The sequence below is a fragment of the Photinus pyralis genome, unplaced genomic scaffold (genome assembly GCF_008802855.1).
Source record: "Photinus pyralis isolate 1611_PpyrPB1 unplaced genomic scaffold, Ppyr1.3 Ppyr1.4_LG6, whole genome shotgun sequence".
NCBI lineage: Eukaryota > Metazoa > Arthropoda > Insecta > Coleoptera > Lampyridae > Photinus > Photinus pyralis.
The window spans coordinates 31,174,980-31,198,149 of NW_022170663.1; the positions used below are offsets into that span (position 1 = coordinate 31,174,980).

The following is a 23,170-nucleotide window of genomic DNA, read 5'->3' on the forward strand; positions in this document are numbered from 1 at the left end:
GTTCCTTTAAAAGTAAGGTCTTGTATGTATAGCGGTATAGGTATAGTAGGTAGGTACCATTTAGAAAAAAAAACTACTCCTAATTTCAGTAATTAAGCAATAATGAATGCTTTTTTAAATGCCGAATGGCAGTAAAATTAGGTGGAAATCCGAAAAAGGATATCAAAATTACCCACACATTGTTATTAAATGAAACGAGGGCTGACCTACCTGCGCGATTAAATTGTTATCGAAGTAACGATACCAACAACGTGTGCGTTGGATTAACCTTCCCAATTTCTAAAGCTTTATAAACGCAAGGGGATTTATCCTATATTGTCGGGATAGAAAACATGTGCGCGAGTGTATAAAATCCCCCAAAATAACTTCCTTCAAAACGTCTACCTTCCAACTAATACTTGAACCCGAATGACTTTTTAAGAAACCTTAAAAACTCGTCCGATAATTTAACAAACGAATTTCCTTTTCAGGTCAGTTCGCTTTCTACTGTCAAAATTACATTGTGACAAAATCGAGAAAAAGATTACAAAACCCGTCCTCGTGCTGTTACACAAAAGTAAGATGGTCGCTTTTATATGCGATGGAAGTTCGATTTTACGATACGAAATGGAGAATAGGGAAATGTTTAAGTTTGGCGCCTCTCAGGTATGTCATTTTTCGTTCAATTCCAGTATAAATTCGTAAAGGGTGCTCAACAGATGAAATGCGCTCGCATTGCTATTATAAACTTTACTATACGAATGGTTGATTTTCAAAGAGCGGGTATATATTTAGCCGAACGAAACCAAGCCCTTGTATAGGTAACAGATTTGTTTGGTAACCTCGGGGAGATCTTGTGTAAATACGAAATTCAGTTTCAAAGAGAGATGTTCCATGGGGAAATGCGAATGCACAACGACTATTAAAAAAAACAAAGCGACTTCAATGTTAAAATGCAGCAGTTTTGAGTGAAACTTTGCAACTTCTGGGATAAGCCCTTCCTTGAAAGTTTATATTCCATTATTATATTGTGGCGGGGTTTGCTCATGCCACGAACACCGGAAGGGATCAAATCAAACACATTTCGAGAATGTATTTACGCTTTCCCAACTTAATGGACTAGCAGTGCGTGAAGACTCACACAGGATGAGAAATCCATTATAGACGTGCGACAAGAGATTTTTCAAATGTGATTTCAGTACTTCTATGTCTACTTGAGAATGTATAGATATGTGATATGTCACGTGTAAGTCGTGCACAATGTGAATGTGAGTTGGAAGAGTAAATTTTGTACGTGTAAATGGACTTTAACAAAGGCGGGCACATGCAAAAAAATTAAACTATTAAAAAATGAACTTGCTAAGAATGGCGCATTAAAAATCCAATTTGATTCATAACATATTCTCAAGACATTTATTGTTTTTAATCTACCGTACCCGCCTGCCCGAAAGATGTAGAGATATCGACCTTTAGACCAAATTTTGCTTTCAATTTCCTATGTACCTATACAGTAAATAGTTAAATAAACGCAAACCAAAAACTACGTAACGTATCTCCAACTCCGATTCCCCAATATAGGATAGCTATTGATTCAAATCTTCAACTTTATAATTCTTTTAAACGAAGGTCTTCAATAAGAAATGGAATAGATAACTAAAAGAAATTAACTTCGAGTAATTAATACTCGATCACAAACACAAGGTACCTAACTGTTGAGTTCGAGGAATTGAGAAACTGACAAAACTACAAAAAATGACGTAGATCTGATCAGAGATGGCGAGGTGAAGTGATTGCTGATTAGCCCGAACAGGTGGCATTACAGGGATAAATCAGCGCCGCCGCGCCGCTAGGCTTTAGGAGGCCTAAGGCAAAATGCGCCGAAGAGGCCTATGCTAGGTAGGGTAGTTCTCGGGAAAATATGGTAAACACAGATGTGATAACATAAAGGTAAATTTGCGGATGTAAACTGAAATTATGCATAATGTTAGGTATGCGTATGTGTCATAAGATGCCCGTTTTTCTATACCTATTGACTAGTGTAAAGCCATAGCTGCACAATGAGCACAAATAAACATTATTATTATAATTATAAAAGTTATATAATAGTGTTGTTAGTTATTAGTATTAGTCATTCATATCATCACAACTTCACGTTGCCATGTAAGAGGGTGTCTATTAGGTAATAAAAATAGGATAGTAAGAACGTTACTAAGCGCTTATTACAAATTAGGTACAAACAAGTAGGCAAAGTTAAAAGTACTTACATTAATGTAGGGAAATTGGTCAATAAATGAAGTAAAATCCGTCGAATGGAAAATTGAAAACAATTAAATAATCACAATCATAAATGTATAATCTTTGTAGGTAGGTACGTACTAGTCTACTGGTAGCAAAGATCATTATACACTGGTAGTAAGGTATAAAAATATCTTTATCTCTTTACAGCACGCGCGTTTAACTTGAGCTGAATCTCGCCCCATGCGAATATGATATAAATTGGCATAAAATATTTGTTTAAATAAAGACCACATTATATAGGAAACTTGATATAGCTGACGACTGAGTGGGAGTGTGAAAACAAAAAGAGGAACTAAATGGTGCAATTTCTGGCGTTTCAGCAATTTTCTTTCATTCAATGAATTATGATATGCTAAGGGTCATTCAAACTTCCGCTGTGGCTGTAACAGAAAGTGTTAAGCGAATGCAAAGAACATTCACCTTGCAAATTGCAATGCACACAAAAACATTTTCTGGCAGTCGTGAAACTTTATTAAATTATTACTGGTATTTATGGATGTCATTACATCTTCTCAATGGTATTTCCATTGAACTGTATACTAAGTTGTTACGTTAGTATACAGTTCAATGGGTATTTCAGACACCGGTGCGAGGCCTATCAAGCGCGAGGCCTAAGTTCGATGCCTTAGTCGCCTTACCCTTCCGGCGCCGCTGGGATAAATTTATCTCCAAGAGCCTAATTAAACCGACCTCGCAGCTGATTACAAATAAATAGCATAAGTACATACCTAGACCTACCTATAAGTATACAGTAGGGTATATAACCTGAAGTGCAGTGAATTTTTTGATACTTTACCGTTTTGTACATCGGTTTTCCTTCTACTCGTAATCATAGAGTAAATATTATTTACTCTATGTCGTAATATAATTTCATGAACTTTACTAGCGACCACCAATAATGAAATTCCCCTGTACGTTTGCGTAGTCCTTCTTATATATGGCCGGTCTTTCACTGCTAGCGTCCAGTTTCCGAGTATGTGTCCATCTATTTAATAATATTCCACATCGTCCATGCATTTGATTCTTCAGTCTTCTAATGACTATTTTGAATTTATACTGTCTCCAGGTAGATCTGTTTAGCGTGTATTCTATTGTGTGATCAAAAGTCTTTAAACCTTCCCCATATAGTTTTTATTCGTTGAAGTTTTTAAAAAATAAAAGGCTACTAGCACAATAAACTCCTTGCGGGCCATCTTTGCACGTTTTGGTCTGCCAAAATTTCTGGTCATAGACAATGGACCCCAACTGACTTCAAACGAATTTGAACTTTTCTGTAACGAAAATGGAATAAGACATGTAAAAATAACACCTTACCATCCAAAATCAAATGGGCTAGCGGAACGTACAGTGCGAACATTCAAAGAGAGAATGTACGCAAGTGACCGAACATTAGACCAATCCCAAAGACTTCAGAGTTTTCTTTTTTGTTATCGAAATATTGTCAGGAGGTCAACACAGAGAACGCCAAGTCAGATGATGTTCGGACGTCACCTTCGATCCCGTTTTGATTTACTAAAACCAGACATAGACAAAAATATGGAGTACGAAAAATTCGTTCAGAAAAAGAATCATGACCATACCGCCATCACGGAACAATATTTTGAAAAAGGGGAGAAAGTATGGGTAAATAATCCTCTCGAAAAGGGCTCATCACATGGCGAAATAATAAGTCAAACAGGTCCACTATCCTATATAGTTAATATAAATGGTACTAACAAAAGAAAACATTGTGACCAAATGAGGAAGAAGACGGTGGGTGTCTCTGATAACGAAGCAAATGATTTACAGGAAATCTCAGAAGATTCAATACCCTCACAAGTGCTAACACAGAACCAAACATCGGATCAGAACAGCCAAAATCATCAGGCAAGCCTACCTGAAGACATATCAGGTAGTAACTCAAATGATGATGCACCAAGGAGGAACCCTGTGAGAAACAGAAAGCTTCCTGCTCGATATCTGGACTAATTTTCTTTTATTGTGTTTTCTTCTTCCGTGGGAGAGAAATGTAGTATTAGTCGGCTGTGTGGCGAGATCACTTGTCACTTGTCAAACTTTGTAAAAATCAGACACATACAAATATTGAATACCTATATACAAACAGACATTTATTACTTACAGACATACATTGTGTTCTTAAGTTTTAGTTGAAGTGTTCAGTTTACTTTGTTACATAAATAAATGTTAATTCGGTCTACCTCATATTCCCACATTGGTTTTATTTTTTAAAAACTTCAACGAATAAAAACTATATGGGGAAGGTTTAGAGAGTTTTGATCACACAATATATTTCAACCCCCCATTTCGAGGAACGATGGATCCAACCCCAAAAAAAAAATAGCGTGTATTCTTTATTTCGTCATTGTTACTTTCAGTTGCCTTTGAGTCGCCCATCAATATTTTCATAAAATATTCCTGCCACTATTTTGTTATTTGTTCATCTGACAATAAATAGCAATAGCAACTTTGTCCTCTATTCCCTTTTTCATTTGTTTTGTACCCTTTCAAATATTTTACAGTTTCATATAGCAATTTTGCGTTTCCCTTACTATCTTTCTCCATCCTACCAAATTCCTCTCATTTTTATAGTTGTACTATAATTTGTTCTTTTTACCATCTTTTTTTGAGTTTTGTACTTCTCATAATTCCTCAGATATACTTTCATTAATTTTTTGTTCTTTGTCACTTCATTCTTTATTTCATTATTCTACCACGCCGTGTCTTTACGTTTCCGTACTGTTGTTGCTCCACACGCACATCCCGCCTGTTGTAGAATGTCCCTTAATATTTTTAGACGATCCTCTTTTTTTCCATTTTTTGCTTTCTATTTTGTTGTTAGCTTCACACGATACTCGTTTCTATAATGTCTTTGTTTTACAATTTGTGTGCTTTAGTACTCGCTTGGGTATATGCTGCTATGTGCAATGACAAACGGTCACTAACCATCCACAAGCACATTTCTACCCAGCCCAAGAAACGCAGACACTAATAAAAGCTTTTGAAAGATATAATTTCAAGGAGAAGAAAACTACGGAGCTATAATTTTTAAATGACTATTAAACAAATGTAGCAATTAGAAGTCGATTGTATCGATTACCAGTATGTGATCAAACGTTATATCAAGGAGTCATTAAAAAAAAAATTACCTTTGAAACTCTGGTCGTAACGGCCTTTTGAGCTCGGAACGGCACTTTTCTGCTTTATCTCTTAACAGATAACAACAAACAAAAAAACAAGAAGGATAGTGAATAGGGCGGCACAAAAATCAGGTACTCGTATACTAAAATTTTAATCGACAACGAATTGTCCGTACAAATCGGTGAAATAAAAGCATAAACGTGACGTTAAGTTCAGAAAAACTACTTTACGATGCGCAAGTAACTAAAGTCCTATACAACAACAATGTAATCTAATTAATTCGAAAGGAAAATAAAACTATTTAACACGAACAGATTCCTCGTAAATAAAAATCGCCGATATCTGTTCCGGAGTAGGTCCCGGTAACTTCAAAAACTAAGTTACAAAGCAACGGCAACTAATATCTTCGTATAAGAAACGAATCTGAAGGATGCGATGTAATCAAACTAACCGGAAAAAATGAATGTGGGGAAGATTGGGAGTTTTTTCATTCACATAACGGGAACGAATCTTCGGAGTGACAAATAATATAAGGTATACGAAAGCGAAGTATCGATAAAATGTAATCTTCCGTAAAGACAAAAGCAAAGTACGTAGGATCAGAAATATCGAAGTGATCATCTCCAAAAGGTTTCGTAATACTGGCAGGGACAATATGCAAATCTCCAGGTGTAAATTTGTCGAAGTGACGTCGCCAATGACATTCTCACGACGACGGGGGGACCATGTAAAAATGCGGTGTCATCCTGGTTCTGCGTTGGTAATATCTAAGGCGTCGTAAATACTCAGGTAGATAATAACGAAAAAGTAATCCAGAAGAGAAAATTAGGAGAAACTTAGCAGAAAACTATGAGAGCAGATAGAGCCCTAAAAAGATAAGTTTGAGTCATATTCGCACATACCTCTCAGCTAACTACTTGTAAATATAAATCCGCTAAGCGTATTCGCTGGAGCAACCACAACACATCAGAAATAGAGAAACAAATTATAAAGGAATATGACAATAGCTAATGTCATCAGTTCAGGTAGGCAAAAGTCAAGTAAAAGCAATGGTATATTAAGAAAAATTTGCAACCAACCACTATGAATGCAGCATCCTGCATCTTCTCTGAAAAAGGAAAAGTACAACTGGTGCGTAAGACAAAGTTAAAGAAGGGATAGAATTGCGAGACCTCTAACGACAAAAGAGTGAAGTAAGGTCAATGAAACCTATGACACGCGGATGGTCTCTAGCGGCAAAATAAAGAACTAAAGTAATAGCAACTCTACTGCAGAATTAACTGACATATAAACTAAACGGGTTTACAAAGGAAATACCTAGATGGCGCAAGAATATCACTTAAATGACAGTAAGAATTGAAAAGAGTTACGTAAACGGAATTTAAATTTTGAATTTTAAATTGGTAAGAAAACAACGTTACAATTTCATTGAACACTCTCACTTAGGTTATCATTTGGACTCGATTAAACACAAAATTAACCATTTACAAATTAAACAAATTTATGCAACATTCACAAATTTAATAAACTGAAACAGTAATAGGCGTCCAGGTCCAGAAAAACAAATGTCACGCAACAAGCGATCGATAGAACAAACTAAGTAAAAGAAGTCTTAATGACTTGAAGTGTTAATACTTCAAAATCTCCGATGGCTCCGCGTTTTACAAACACACGCATTTGCACAAAACACCAGGAGAAAATGCTTCGAAACTTTACTCCTGGACTTTAATTATAGCAGTTGAATCTCGATTTAGACGGCACTGGGTTCGTTGTAATTACTGACGCCAAATTTGGCTCTTTAATGATGGAAAAACCTTCTTTAACGGGTACTGAGAAACTTTACGATTATAATGACTTTCCAGTAATACGTTCAAATCTGTCAATCACTAAAACAATAAGCGAGTACCTTTCAGCGCTCACAAAAACAAACAACGATTAACGTCCACTACCAAACAAGCCACGATTTATATACGTCTGTCTCTTTAAAACAAATTCCCTTTCCGTTCCACTTCCAACGGCGTCTCCGAATTACACCTGTGTTTTCTTATCGGCGAAAAAACATCTGCTATAACACGTGCTTGTCTTGAAACTAATTAGCCCACGCGGCGATAACGCTCTTATCGAAATGACCGGAGACAACATTTTCAGAAAACAGCAAACCTAACTTGCAACACGTAATTTCTTTACAATTAAATAAACACAATTTTGGAGAGGAGGTTAAGGCTGTTGAATTGTTCAAATTAACAATTTTCGTCGTGGCGGAGGCTGGACCTACCCTAGAATCATTATAATCATTTCATTGAGGTAGATGGACAGATTGCGGTGGTTTAGTGACTCGAAACGTCAAGTATCAATAGTGAAATGAATTCCGACGTACAAATCACATTTTTACTCGCGAATGTGTATAAAACACGGGTATTTGTGTTGTCATTAACCGCATGAATGAGGAAAGTACGCTTACTGTATTGAATAGGTACTTTCTCAATAAATCAAAAATACACGTGGATAAATTCTGGTAAGTCATAGGAGAGTTATAGTCACTTCTTTCGCCAGCATTCTCACATTTTTTATGAATAAAAAAAATGTGCTATTGTTTGCGTTTAGGAAATGGGGGGGGGTTAAACACATGTTCTACCCTTCATGGTATTCTAATGAAAGGTTTCATCGAAATAAATTGGTTTGTACAAACTATAACTTTTCCGTGCGACTCTCGAGATCAGTCAGCAACGGGGCCTGAGGAGGGGGGGGGGGTTGTTAAAAATTACATTGTATTCTAATTAAAGGTCTCAATGAAAGAAACCGTTTTCTACCAAATACTCCCCTTCTTTCTGTCTTCTTATCAAAGTAAGGCGCGGAGGGGGGGGGGGGAAGTAGAACTAGTTTTATCCTTCATGGTAGTCTAATGAAAGGAATTAATTTCTACCAACCATAGCCCTCCTCTTCGACCTCTTATCGTATATTCCCTTACACCTCAAGAACGGATTGTCGGAAGAGGGTACTCACAAAGGGCGATTGAGACGTCTGCAAGAAATATATCCATTGGTGATGTCGAAACAAAAGCTATTTCGGTTTAAAAAAATGCGCTTTATCTGCACAAGAGTTGTGCACAATTTATACTTGTTTTCTATGGATGAACACAACACGATAACACACTAATTAACAAGGATACAAATGAACGTGCACTACTCTAAAATGCACATGATCCTTTTGTTCTTACAGATTAATATTGTTTCAGGTATTACCGGGCCTGTACGTGGGTAATTACAGGGATTCAAAAGATGCCGCTCAGTTAGCAAAGTACAAAATAAGCCACATCGTAGCCATCCACGACACCGCTCGCCGTTTACATTTGGTAAGTAATCACTTTTTAACGAAAAACAAGTAAGCAAACCCTTTACATTGTAGACCGCCTTTTTTTCTATTGAATTAGTGAAACCGCGCGTTTTTTATTACATATGTATATAAAAAGTTGATGCCGAAATCGTAAAAGATGGGTTTCCGTTGTACCCGGTTATTGGAAAACATCTTTATTTTCCTGACGATCAGCAGGCGTCCTAATACAATTACGTAATTTGCCGTAAAGCTCACCACTATTTCCTTGTCTTGGGTTTATAGTAGAACCGTAAAAGTTTTGATAGTTTACGTTATCTTATGAAAGAACGTCGCCATAATTGTGACACGTCGACATAATGTGGTATATAATATGGCACGAACCTGTATATTAAATTCCATTTCATCTTGTAAAGCATTCATGAATTCTGTGCATAATAATGAACGATGTATTGATTCTAATCCTCGCGTTCTGTAGTGTAGATAAAATGTAAAATGGAAATCAGATGGTGATGGATAATTTGGTTTTAGGATAAGCATTACCTCTGCGTTATGGCTTCAGATTCGCCCGACCAGAACTTGTCGCAATACTTCTCTTTGTGCAACGACTTCATTCACGCTGCTCGATTACGAGATGGAAACGTCCTCATCCACTGGTAAGTGTACGTACTTTTTGTTCCCCTGACATACTAATTGTTTTATATTTCTTTATTGAAAGTAAACTCATAATACCAACTTCTATAACACACAGTTGCCAACTCTAATAATATATAACACCTCCCCTTTTAATCACTTAATCTAGTTAAACTAAACTCAAAACAACCTCATGCTTCAATTTCTTTTCAATTCATAATCAATAAATTTTGTTGGTGGTTTAGTAACCCTGTTGCTCCTTCTTGGGGCAAAGTTTGTACTATTATGAACTGGTTGAATGTTGGTTTGTTTATTATTATTATTAGTTTGCACCGGATTTTCCTGATGCTGTTCAAAGTCCAGAAAATCTTGTTTCATGTCATGATGTCCACGTGAGGGTCTAATATGACTACTGTTTCTTCGTACATACCGACCATTGTTTTGTTGCACAATGTATGACCTGGGTGTCTCCAACTTTCTCGTAATTACTGCTGGTTCCCAAGTTTTGCCATGTTGCACAACTACATTGTCTTTTTCTTGAAACTCTCTCCTTTTCATTGCATGTCTGTCGTAGTAGTTCCTGTATATCTCTCTCTGTCCTTCTAGCTTCTTCTTTTCTTCCTCAAAATTTACTGGATTTGGGATTGACATGTGGTTAGCAGAAGGTAGCTTTGTTCTTAAAAATCGGCCCGTTAGGAGTTGAGCAGGAGATTTATCTGTTCCTGTGACTGGAATGTTTCGATATTCAAGAAGGGCCAAATCCAAGTCTTCACATTTCCGTAGCATATTTTTGGCAATACCCACTGCTCTTTCTGCTAGTCCATTCGATTTGGGGTAATGGGGGCTTGAGGTCACAAATTGGAAATTCCATTTTCTAGAGAAGTCCCTGCATTCTTGGGAATTGTACGGCATATTGTCGGTATACACCTCTTTAGGTATCCCATGACATGAGAACACAGTCTTCATCGCCCTAATAATCGATTGCGACGTCTTTCTTTCCAACTTGATGATCTCCAACCATTTCGAGTAGTAGTCTATGATTACTAAGTAGGACTGTCCTCCATAATCCAATATGTCGCTGGCTATTTTTTCAAATGGTAATTTTGGAAATTTTCTCAGTATCATTGGTTCTTTTACATTACTTCTTTGATACTTTTCACACACTGGGCACTCTTTGACGACGTTTTCTATGTCACCATTAAGTCCAGGCCAGAATAATATCTGCTTAGCTCTCTGTTGGGTTTTTGTGATTCCAAAATGCACTTCATGTAAAAATTGTAGCATTTTTGAACGGAGCGATTTTGGTACAATAACTCTGTCATTGTAAAATAGTAGATCGTCAAAACTGTGGAGGTCGTTACGAATTTGAAAATACGGCTTCAATTCAATTGGTACTTTTGAAACGTCCGATGGCCAACCCTGGATAAGGTAAAACATGATCTTCTGTATTTCGCTATCTTGTCTCGACTCTTCCTGGAATTCTGTTTTCTTCTCTTGGGTCATATTGATGGAGTGAACCACTTCTGTAATAAATTTGTCGTCTTGTCTTGGTTCTTGCAGATAGTTTCGTGATAGCAGGTCTGCAATATACATTTCTTTTCCTGGTTTGTAAATCACAGTCAAGTTGTATTTTAAAAGTTTGACTTTGATCCGTTGCAATCTAGGCGAATGTACTTCAGCAACTCCTTTCCGCATCAACGATTCTAATGGTTTATGATCGGAGTGAATTATGATTTGTCTGCCGTAAATGAAGTTATGAAATTTTGTACAGGACCATAATATCGCTGTAAACTCCTTCTCAATCTGACTGAACCGAGATTCAGCATCTGTTAAGGCACGCGACGCATATGCAACAGGTTTACCATTTTGCATTAGGCAACAGCCAAGTCCACTTTGACTGCTATCAGTTTGAATAACAATTGGTTTTGTTTCGTTAAAATTAGCTAAAATGGGTGGCGAGCTGATTACCGCTTTTATCTCATTTAAAGCATCAGTTTGTTTTTTGTTCCACATCCATACTGTATCATTTCTAAGCAATTCTCTAAGAGGTGCAGACAAGGTTGACAGTTTAGGAATGTACGCTCTGAGATAATTAATCATACCTAAAATCTTTTGCAATTCCCTTTTATTTGTGGGCGGCTTAAGACCCAAAATTGCCTTAATTTTTTCCTCATCTGGTTGCATTCCCTCACTGTTAAATTTGTTACCAAGATACTTCACCTCATTTACTCTATACGGAATCTTATTGCTATTAAATTTTACATTTAATTGCCTAGCACGACGAATAACATTACTTAAAACCTTATCGTGTGATTCCTGAGAATCCCCATAAATAAGTAAATCATCAAAATACACTATACATCCTTCTATATCTCCAAAATTTTCATCATTTAACTTTTGGAAAAATTCAGGTGCGCAATTGAGTCCAAATGGAAGTCTGTTAAATTTATAAACTCCAAAAGGTGTACCAAACGCACATAATTTACGAGATTCTTCACTTAGTTCAACCTGATAAAAACCCTCCTTAAAATCTAAAACTGTAAAATAATTTTGACCTTGTAGTTTCGATCGTATTTCGTTAATGGTTGGAATAATACAGAATTCTCGATCCAAAGCTTCATTTAAATCTCGTGGATCTAAACATAACCTTAAACTATTATCCTTTTTCTCTACTATCACTAGGTTACTCAGCCACTCAGTAGGCTCATCATATTTCGAAATTATACCTCTCTTCTGTAAACTATCTAATTGAGTTTTTAATCTATTTTTAATTGCGAGGGGTATTCTACGAGGTGGTCTTGCAACTGGTTGTGCATTACTTTTTAACTTTAATGTGCATTGTTTACTAAATTTACCAAGTCCCGTAAATACATCTCGATTTTGCTTAATCAAATTTTCCTTATTTATACTTACTATTGAATTTACTTTAGATATCAAATTTAATTTTATGCAACTTTCTAAACCTAGTATAGGTGTTACATTATACTTATACTTAACTACAATAAATTGTACCTTAAACGTCTTGTTTTTAAATACACAATTTACATCTATTGATCCTAAAGGCAAAATTTTAAATCCCCCATATGCCTCTAATGTGAGACCACATTTTTGCAATTTAACATTGTTATCTGCTGTGTGAATTTGCTCAAATACATATTTTGGCAGAATATTTACCTGTGACCCAGTGTCAATTTTAAACTTTATTTTATTTTCACAGATTTTTAAGGATTCTGTCCACTCACTACAATTTTTAATTTCATTAACTGTAACACTTGCCACTAAAAATTCATCGTCTGGGCTGTCTTCTCCATGGCTGTAACTAGAGTCGCTGTGGTCTTCCACTCCTTGGATCTCTTGCACTCGTTTGTTGTCATTTCTGCACATTTTCTGGAAGTGTCCGTACCTGGAGCAACGAACACAGCGCTTCCCATAAGCTGGGCATTTTCGTGGGACATGTGTGTATCCACAACTACGACAATTGAACGCTTCTGCTTTACCTTCACGTACTTGCTGGCCTCGTTGCTGGCCATGTCGATTGTGTTCTGACCTCTTGTGATGTCCCCGAGGATGGGTCTTTCTTATCGCATCTATCTTATTGTCTCTGCTGGTCCCTTGCACATCTTTAACTTGTGCACAAGCTATCTCATTTGCTCTACACACTTCTGCAGCTTTCTTTAAATCTAAATCGTCCATATGCAGCAATTTCTCTTGCAGCGCCTTCCCCCGAATGCCGAATACAATTCTGTCTCGAACCATGGAATCGGATTCAGTAAACTCGCAGCTTTTTACTAATTTCTTTAGGTCCGTCAGAAAATGATCGAACGATTCCCCTTCATCTTGCTTCCTATTGTAGAATACAAATCGTTCATAAACAACGTTCTTTTTCGGTGTGAAATAAGCGTCTAGCTTGTTTAATACGGTTGCATATACCTTCCGTTCTTCTTCGGTTAACTTAAGGGTATTATACACTTCTACTCCCTCATCACCAATGAGATTTAATAGGGTAGCTATTTTAATTTTATCCCCTTTTTCATCCTTGCCACTTGCAATTAGGTAAATTCCCAAATGTTGTTGGAACCTCTTAAAATTCTCGGAAAGATTTCCCTCAAACGACATGGGCGGCGGCAACCTTACGTCACTCATTTTTATTAATTTAAACAGTGCACAAAGCTTTTTATTAATTTAATTTCCACAAGACTGCGCCATGTTTTATATTTCTTTATTGAAAGTAAACTCATAATACCAACTTCTATAACACACTGTTGCCAACTCTAATAATATATAACACTAATCTCGCACGCCAGTGATTTCCTCCTGAAAATTTTTCGCAATATTTGAGGCATGTGACAACTCAACTTTGATAAATCCCCTCAACGGTAGGAAGTAAACTTGATACAATCTCCTCACGTAAGATTTGTAATCTGTGTAAATGTTACAATAAGGGGTTGAAAATGTACCTACTAAATCAACAATACTGCAATGATACATTTTTGTCTAAACAATATTATTTGACCGATCAACGGCTAGCTTCAAAAACAAATTCTAATTATGCAATTACCTTACGGAAGAAAGCGCCATTTTCCTTTAATACTGAAAATCAAAAACTTGGCACTTTCGTTGGAGCTGCAGACAATATATACAGTGCCTTTATCTTAAACTGGAACATACGATTTTGCATGCAATGTTATTTATCCTATGTTCCATTTAAAACAAAAAGGCTTCAACCTAATAGGAGTAGGTCAAATGGGTAGTAGGTGCAATGTACAACTGTCACCTTCAAATCTACCCCCTGTAGATAAATGTCAAAAATGCTGTCTAAAGAGATGAAAATTGAAATTATAAATTTATACAAATGTCATACCAGTGCAAAACATACCCGCGATTTACTTGCAGTCCAGTATACTGACGAACCAATACCTTCCATTTCAACGTACAATAACCTAAAAATAATTAAAGGCTGGTTCAGGTGTGACTCGCACATTATCCAATACGTGTGTGTGTGTAGTTGTGAACCGCACATATCCTATACAGGGTGTTTTTTTGGGAGCTTTAGTTAAAAGGTTCTGGGAAAGTAAAATAAGTAGGTTTTTGAAAATTTGTACTTAGGAGTTACTCTGAAGGCCGAATCTATGTAAAATATTTTCAAAATGGCCGCACTTCCGGAAACACCGGAAGTAGATAGTAACTTCGTTATTTTAAATGGCAACCCCTATTTTTTATTGCATTTTTGGATTCTACGTGAAATTTCACTTCTTTTGATACCCATATGTCGATATCTACCATTTATGGTTTTTAAGTTATTTTGACTTTAAGAAAAAAAATGGCGGATGCAGATGGTACCTTGATAATTGATTACTTGAAAACGGTTGTAGTCATGGCAACCTATTTTTATCAGTGCATAGAGAATGAATAGGGCTTTCTTTTAGTGCACTTAAAAAAAAGTTAAGTTGCATACGACCGCCCCTATGGATATCCAAATTTATGAAACTTCAAAGACTAAAAACTCAGTTTTTTTAAATGGAATGACCATGTTCTTACTATTCCATGAGATAGAGAATCGAAATGGGCATATTTTGACAATACATGTTCCTATAGCTATCTTTAACAGTTTCTCACTTATTCCCATTTTATTGAATTGACACTATTTTTTTCGGATTTTCTTTTTAGTAGTCGGCCATGATTCTATAACAATTGAATTTTAAACAAATCTAGTGACACTAATCCATCACCCACTGTTATAGGTTAACATAAGTTTTTCAAAAATCGAAAAATGACTCGCAGTGGTTTCACCTATTTTGGAATTTAATTGTTATTTATGGTGAAATGGGCAGAATCGCGGCGCGTGCTTTCCGTACATTCATTCTAAAACTGGAACGAAATTGTATGAATTTTGGAAATTTTGTACCCCTAATGCACTACAAACGGTTGAAGCACAAGTGATACAAAGCTCTACAAGAGAATATTTAAGAAAATGAATTGAATTGCAAATGCAAGATTAACAAATTTTTCAAAAATTTTCCGTCCTATATCCTTAATAAATGAGTTATTTATTAATGAATTATTTAGACTAGAACTAGAATCAATGGTATTAAAGACTCCATTCCTTGATTTGTTTAAAATTCGATTGTTATAAAATCATGGCCAACTACTAAAAAGAAAATGCGAAAAAAACTGGCATCAATTCCGAGATCAATCCAATGAAATGGGAATAAATCAGAAACTGTTAAAGATAGCTATAGGAACATGTAATATCAAAATATGCCAATTTCGATTCTCTATCTCATGCAATATTAAGAACATGGTCATTCCATTTAAAAAAACTGAGTTTATGGACTTTGAAGTTTCTTCAATTTGGATCTCCATAGGTGCGGTTGTACGCAACTTAACTTTTTTTTAAGTACACTAAAAGAAAGCCCTATTCATTCTCTATGCACTGATAAAAATGGGTTGCCATGACTATAACCGTTTTCAAGTAATCAATTATCAAGGTACCATCTGCATCCGCCATTTTTTTTCTTAAAGTCAAAATAACTTAAAAATCATAAATGGCAGATATCGACATATGGGTATCAAAAGAACTGAAATTTCACGTAGAATCCAAAAATGCAATAAAAAATAGGGGTTGCCATTTAAAATAACGGAATTACTATCTACTTCCGGTGTTTCCGGAAGTGCGGACATTTTGAAAATATTTTACATCGATTCGGCCTTCAGAGTAACTCCTAAGTACAAATTTTCAAAAACCTACGTATTTTACTTTCCCAGAAACGTTTAACTAAAGCTCCCAAAAAAACACCCTGTATAGGTTGATGCGTTTTTTTTAAATGGAACGTAGGGAAACACCATTGCATGCAAAATCGTATATTCCAATATAAGATAAACGCACTGTATACAACATTTAAAGTGAAATGGTTGAGTGATTTTCAAAATAAAAATGGATCCAAGTTGCATTTCCTCTTACTTTTTTTTATTGAAGTATTTTACGGTTGCGAAGAGTACCTACTGCAAATGTAATCCCTACACAGTGGCAACATTTCTTTTCCAACTCGCCCCAACGTAACCCTCAATAACAATGATAAATATGACAATTTCATACAAGCTAACAACAAATTGGAATGACAATTTAAAAAAAAGTACAAAATCCTTCTAAATGAGTTCAAATATTATTTTTTAATAATTTCTTAAAGGGAACCGATAGTTATTTTGAATACAAATCAATAGAATTACGTTACCTTAATTATAGCGTTCTCGGGAAACGATGGTTTCCCTTTGGTAGAAATCAATACTGCCCTTCTCGAAGAGTTGATGGCAAAGCTGGACAATATAGAATGAAATCTGGATCTCCTGACTCCTAAAGGAGCTTTCTGGATTGTTTGTATGATCACTTCTTCTTGGGCGGTTGATTGAAATAAGTCTTCTTTCATTTAAGGGTCTTGAACTCTCTTATGGTTCCTGAATCAAAAATTGGAAATTTCATATAAATTTCCTTTTATCCCGGCTAGCTTTTAAGGACAAAATGGCCAATTAGTTACTCAAGAACTTTTTTTTTTGAAATTTCGTTCAAATTTCTATACTTAATTGAGCAATTTGCTTGTCGAAACAAACTACCGTAACGGTTTGCAAATAATGATCTAAAAATGTATGATGCTCTATATTTCCAATCACATTTTCTTGTTTTACAACTTTTCTCAGGAAATTCTATCTAATTATATTGCATTCTTTACTTCGCGTTTTAATAACTTTCGTTCCGAATTCTTTAGAGAAACACCGGAACCATTACTTTTTTGGCTGCAATTACGACGCACATTTTTAACTCAGCTTTATTTCGGCCACGGAGTTAATACGTTGGCTGAATTCTTAATGGAAACGAAAATGGCGAAATTATTTAAAATGGCGAAATTCCCTATTGGTTAGTGCTTTCTTTTCAACCAATCCCGAGCTAATCAAATTTTCCTACAAAGGAGTGCTGATGCAAGGTTTCCACAGTCTGAATTTACATTATGTTGATCTCACTGATGTAACTTTATCTAGGTCTTAAAAAAGGTTGAATTTGTGGTACCGTTGCGTTATCGCGGCGTTCTAATATCCTGAACTCTTTACGAAGACAAAGGGGGTATTGGAACTTGAATGATGTGCAAAGGACGGACTTAATTTCCAATACGGTTCAAACGACGACTTTTTATCGGACTCTCTTAAACTCAAATTCTAACCAAAGTTCGAGAAAAATTTACAAAATTTATATCCAAACTGGCCTCTGCCGTTACATATTCGGACATTGTTATCGTCTGCTCTCAGCCAACTTCTCGCTTTCGCAATATACTTTACTAAATGCGTACTCCAAGGCCAAATCGTAAGGGATTTAATTTGTTTCTTGAAACTTTCGCTTTCGAAATGGAAATTATCAATAATAAGAACCAAAGAATATAAGAATCAAAACTCAAAAAGTTTATTGTTTATATAGACTGAAACGCCTTAATTAAAATATGTCAAAAACAGCCCAACGAACAATACCAAAGTGAACAAAACTAAACGCATTTCTTTTTTTAATTAAAAATACTACCAAACAGTTACAAGCAGAGTGCGTTACTGAAACGATTTTCCTGCAATCGAAATATATATAGACGAACTTCACCAAGTATTATAATGAAAATTCTGTTTATTTTAATTAGCTATCAGCACACGACAAAATCACCACAGATTAATTACGATTACATACAATTAATCTGCTCAAATCTCAATGGGCGGCTACAATTTAAATGAAAAGTTCACAATTTTTTCTTCAGTTAAGCATGCACCTCTAATTTGTAGGGTTCTTTGAGTAGCGCGTGCTTATTGAGTCATATAACGATTTCCTGCTGAAACAATTGTAAATTAAGAAAGAAAATCTCGTCCTATAAAAGGCACCTGTTGCATATTCGTATCCTTAATCGACAATATGAAATAGTTTTTGTTTGTTATGCTGAATTTCGTATCTCTCAAATGAAAGTTGCCGAACCGAATGCGTCGTCAAAGCACGCACTCGTCCTGACCCATACGTTGCAACCAATGGCGTTTGCATATTTAATACGCATATTTAATACGTTTGTTCCAGCCTCGCCGGAATGTCACGTAGCGTAACGGTGGCCGTAGCTTACATAATGTCCGCAACAAATTTGTCATGGAAAGAAGCTTTGAAAGTTGTACGTGCAGGTCGCGCTGTGGCCAATCCCAATTTGGGCTTTCAAAAACAACTTGAGGAATTCGAAGGGACGCGAATTGTTGAGGTAAGTTTTATTAAAATAAGATGAAAAGTGTATGAGTCATACAACTAGAGCCAGACGTGACAAATTCAACTGGGAATTATTTTCGTAAATAGCTAACTACAGTCGAAAAACTTTGAGAGTTCAATTTATAAACTGATGTTTGTGCGTAATCTGCTCGTCCGCTTTGTTTTATATCCATAATCTTCTTTCCTTTAACCTTAATTTAATGAAGTTATTCCTTTTCCTGAATCAAGTTTGAAATTCATAAGAAGAAAATGAACAAGCGATATATAAAAAATTCAGATTATTACCGCTGAGTTACGCAAAACGGTGAAAAGTTCTTTTGTTTCCACCGCTATTATAGAACGAAAATGTAAGTTAAACCAATATATTGTAACGTAAATGCTCCAGACATGACGTCGCCTTTGGCGCTCTGGAATTTTCTACGCGCGCGATAGTGGGATTTTGTAGGAATATTCGAGAATGTACTGGACTTACATTGCTTGCGTGTATAAATGGTTGCGGACCGAACATCGCGGCAGTCTACTACCGAACGAGATCGAGTACGTATGAAACATAGAGCGCGGAAATATAAATTGCGAAGTGTGTGATATAAATAATCGATATAAATTGTACGGATTTTATAGTGTTTTAGTTTTGTTTAATAAATATTGATATAAATCGAACCCGAATATATAAATCACGTTACAATATGTTATTATTTATTATTTATTATTATTTGACAGGAAAAAAAAGTTTTTACTATCCTGCACACGTCTTCAATTCTTCGCCTGGTACAAGCTCTACAATGCCTCTTACGTATCCCTGCTCTCTCATTGTGAATTTGTAAATATAATAGCGTCAATAAATTAATGATGGTTGGCGCGCGCTCTTCTACTCGCACTGGACTCGCACAAAAACTTTCAGCAATCCACACGATGAATAAGCTAATTAGTTTCAAGATAAGAAAACACAGGTTTATCGTTCATCGGCGCTTTAATTTGTTAAGGAAGTGGAGGCGGAAGTTGAAAAGAAAGGGAAATTGTTTTAAATAGCAGAGGAAGACGTTAATTGTAGCTTCTTTGGTGGTGGACGTTGTAAACGTAGCCAAGTCGAAGCGGAAACTGTTGTGTCTATGGTTTAGATGAACCCTTTCCCAGTACCAGTTAAAGGGAGTTCTTCCTCCATCAAAAAGCTAATTTTACATAATGTAATTACAACGAACTCAGTGTCGTTTACCCGATTTTGGATTATTATAACTTAAGGGTAATTATGATTTTTTTAATCAATTGTTTCCATTGATCGCTTGTTGCGTGGTATTTGTCTTCTGGCCCTGAGTGCGTATAGCGAAATTTCTTTTAGCTGATTTGATTGATTGATCACGAATAAATTCATTGCATCTGTAAGTGGTTTGTTTTGTGTTTCATCGAACCCAAATTACGACCTAGAGAAGAGTTTTAATGTTAAATTTTCTTATTTTACACCCAGAATTATATCAGGTGCTAATTAAAAATGTGTTAATTAATTCTTTGGAATTGAGGCTGCTTAATTTATTAAGTTAATAAAATTTACGTCAATAGCGAAATTTTCGTTGTAGCGGAGGCTGGACGTGCGCTAGAAAAATTATAATTATTAATTTTGACATCCCCAATGGATATGTTTCTTCCAGACGTCCCAATCGCTCTTTGTGATAATGGCCCGTATGAATAAAATGAAGCATATGCTTATACTTGCAAAATTCAAAGTAAATACTCGTAAGTGCTCCTTCACACTGGGCGACTTAGCAGCGCGGCTGAGCAGCAGGACAGGACGCAGTGCAGCGCTGCTAAACAGACCAGTATGAAGGGGCACTTCCGAGTATTTACTTTTAATTTTGCAAGTATAAGCATATGCTTCATTTTATTCATACGGGCCAATCTGTTCATGACTGCCCTTTTGGGAACCCGTCAGAATTCATTTTTTTGGATTCTAAATCGAATCAATACACGATTCTTACCTGTTATACACTAACTCCCGATCGCCAACTTGCGTAGTGATGTCAGCAGCGCTCGGCGAATATCGGAATTTCGTCGGCTGTGTGACAAAATTTGAAAGTTTTACGATTACTTTTTTTCAGGAAGATCCTATTCACTTTTTAGCGCATTTTCCAACGAAGTTGGGTGCGCTATTGCAGCCACTTTCTCTGTCCGTCCGCCTGTCCGAGGCCTTAACTACTCCTACAGTTTTCAAGATATTTAGTTCGTTCTTTTTGCATTCGGTAGCGTATCACTCTGGCACCTGAGTCAAGAGAAATCTTGACGATTGAACTGCGATTGATTTATTAATATATTTTGTTGAACTTTTAATCACAGATATTTGTAATAAAGGCAAATATATCGCATATAGTAAAAATCAAATGTGCGCATGCTCAGACTGCGCAATGCCAACTTTCTTATTTATGGAGATATTTCTTTGAAATTTTAACCAAAGATGCTTATAGTAAAAGGAAACGTATTGCATATTGTAAATATCAGATTAATAAGAGCATGCGCAGGACGCGCAATATCAACTGCGCAGTAAGTGTCAACTTCCTTATTTATGAAGATATTTTTTTCAAATTTTAACGATCTAGTAATGAAGAACATTGGGGAAGTATTGATCAATTTATGGAAAATGCGCTGAAGTTCCTCGCCTTAGGGCGAAAACCTTTTTACTTGTTTTTATAGAAACCGCACAGTGCAAAAATTGTTATAAAAATAGGTGAGGTATCTTGAAACACATTGGACTATTTTTTACCAAATTTATTTTCCTAGCTATCCCCTATCGAGACATCGAAAATAGGACACCCTGTAGAGTAATGTATAGGGTAGATCAAATTTAAACTAAAGATTTGTTATAATTTGATCGAAGCGTTTGAAGAAAGTCTAACCCAAATTATTATCATTAAACGTTTAATGAACAGTGTGCATTTCAATAATTAATTAAAGCTTCCAGTTTTATTTAATTAAACCAATTAGTAAAAGTGCACTGTGCCAATTATTGATTTAATTTATCCTGAACAAAAACTGCAGAATGCTCCCTCTATAATTATTGATTCGATAGTACAATGTTCGTTTGTTAAACCATAAAACACTGCGGACAGATTAAGCTGCAAGGCGATTAGTCTTTGTCTTGGAAACTAATCTATTGATGCACGGTTTTAGCCGTTGTAATCTTTTTGCGTTCTTGTTAACGACTTTCACTATTTTACATTTAATTGATTTACATAAATCGATATGTTACATATGTTCGCTGTATATGTAGAAAAAAACTATGAATAATGTGTTACACAGTAGAGTAAACTTTCAAGTGGATACAGTTTCATCGTCCTTTTTTTGTGTTTGTTGTTCCTCTGCCAAGTTTCGATTGTAAAGTGGCCTTAACCTTAAATGCTGGAAATATATGAGAAAAGGAAGGATAAAACGTTTCCATATTTTCGTAATGCATAGAAACTGGTTTTCCGGTCGTCATATTATGCGAACCAAATTTTGTTTTTGTCCTCTTTTGGAAGACGTGATCCTTTCGTTTAATGTGAAAATGCCGCCAGAGTTAGAGAACGTCTATAAACAAATGAGAGTTAAAATTTAAAGTGCAAGATTATTCATAAATGCTAAAATATTTGCAAAGGAAGAAGAAATCCTTATAGTAAATTGAGTATTAGGATTAAATAAACGATAACAAAAGGATACCAGGGTTTAGCATCTTTATGTATGGCATCTCCCACCAACTTATGATAATTCAGAATTTAAACACAGCGGTTATGAATGTATTTAATTTTTTGTTCTTGTATGGATTAAAGTTTGAACACGTATTGAATTTGTGGTCGTGTTTCATTCAGAAATTGTAATAAACCAAATATTTTCAAATACAGGGTGGGTGGAAGATTGTGGTTGTATTAACGCGCATACTTAAAATTCATTGTAGGGGAATGTTGAAGGACCCTTCAGGCTATAACCTAAAAATATTTTCAACGAAATTGCAATTGTTATACGGGGTGATTTATATTAAAGTTGCATTTTTTTAAATGGAACATTCTATATTATTAATTATTACATATTTGGATTCCTTGGTCAATTTTAGTGTGACTTTATGTATTACACATGATATCTAAAATGAGTAGTTTAGCCGCAATTCGGCCTTCTAAGTTTTATGATAACTGCGATATTCAATTTTTACTGGACATCTACTTTTTTAAAAAACGACGAATTGCGGCTAAACTACTCATTTTAGATATCATGTGTAATACATAAAGTCACACTAAAATTGACCAAGGAATCCAAATATGTAATAATATGCAGGGGTTCTATTTAAAAAAATACAACTTTGATATGAATCACCCTATATAACAATTGCAATTTCGGTGAAAATATTTTTAGATTGTAGCTTTAAGGGTCCTTCAACATTCACCCACAATGAATTTTAAATATGCGCGTTAATAAACCCACAATCGTCCACCCACACACTAACGGCCCACACTGTATATTGAGCATGCTATTTTAGACAAAATCCGATATAAGTATCCAATGCTTTGA

General features: G+C 35.6%; 1 protein-coding gene across 2 annotated transcripts in view; it reads left to right on the forward strand.

The window, feature by feature from the left end:
* The first annotated feature begins 327 nt into the window (after positions 1 to 327).
* Positions 328 to 23,170, forward strand: part of LOC116173914 (tyrosine-protein phosphatase vhp-1) — a 40,794-nt gene continuing 17,951 nt past the window's right edge. For both annotated transcript variants that reach the window (XR_004145988.1, XM_031491655.1), the window contains exons 1-5: positions 328 to 334; positions 471 to 645; positions 8,651 to 8,767; positions 9,277 to 9,401; positions 18,470 to 18,641. Coding sequence is in view for 1 of the 2 variants with exons in the window: in XM_031491655.1 (XP_031347515.1) it covers positions 333 to 334; positions 471 to 645; positions 8,651 to 8,767; positions 9,277 to 9,401; positions 18,470 to 18,641 (591 nt within the window). In the remaining variant the exon portion in view is untranslated. The remainder of the gene's footprint in view (positions 335 to 470; positions 646 to 8,650; positions 8,768 to 9,276; positions 9,402 to 18,469; positions 18,642 to 23,170) is intronic.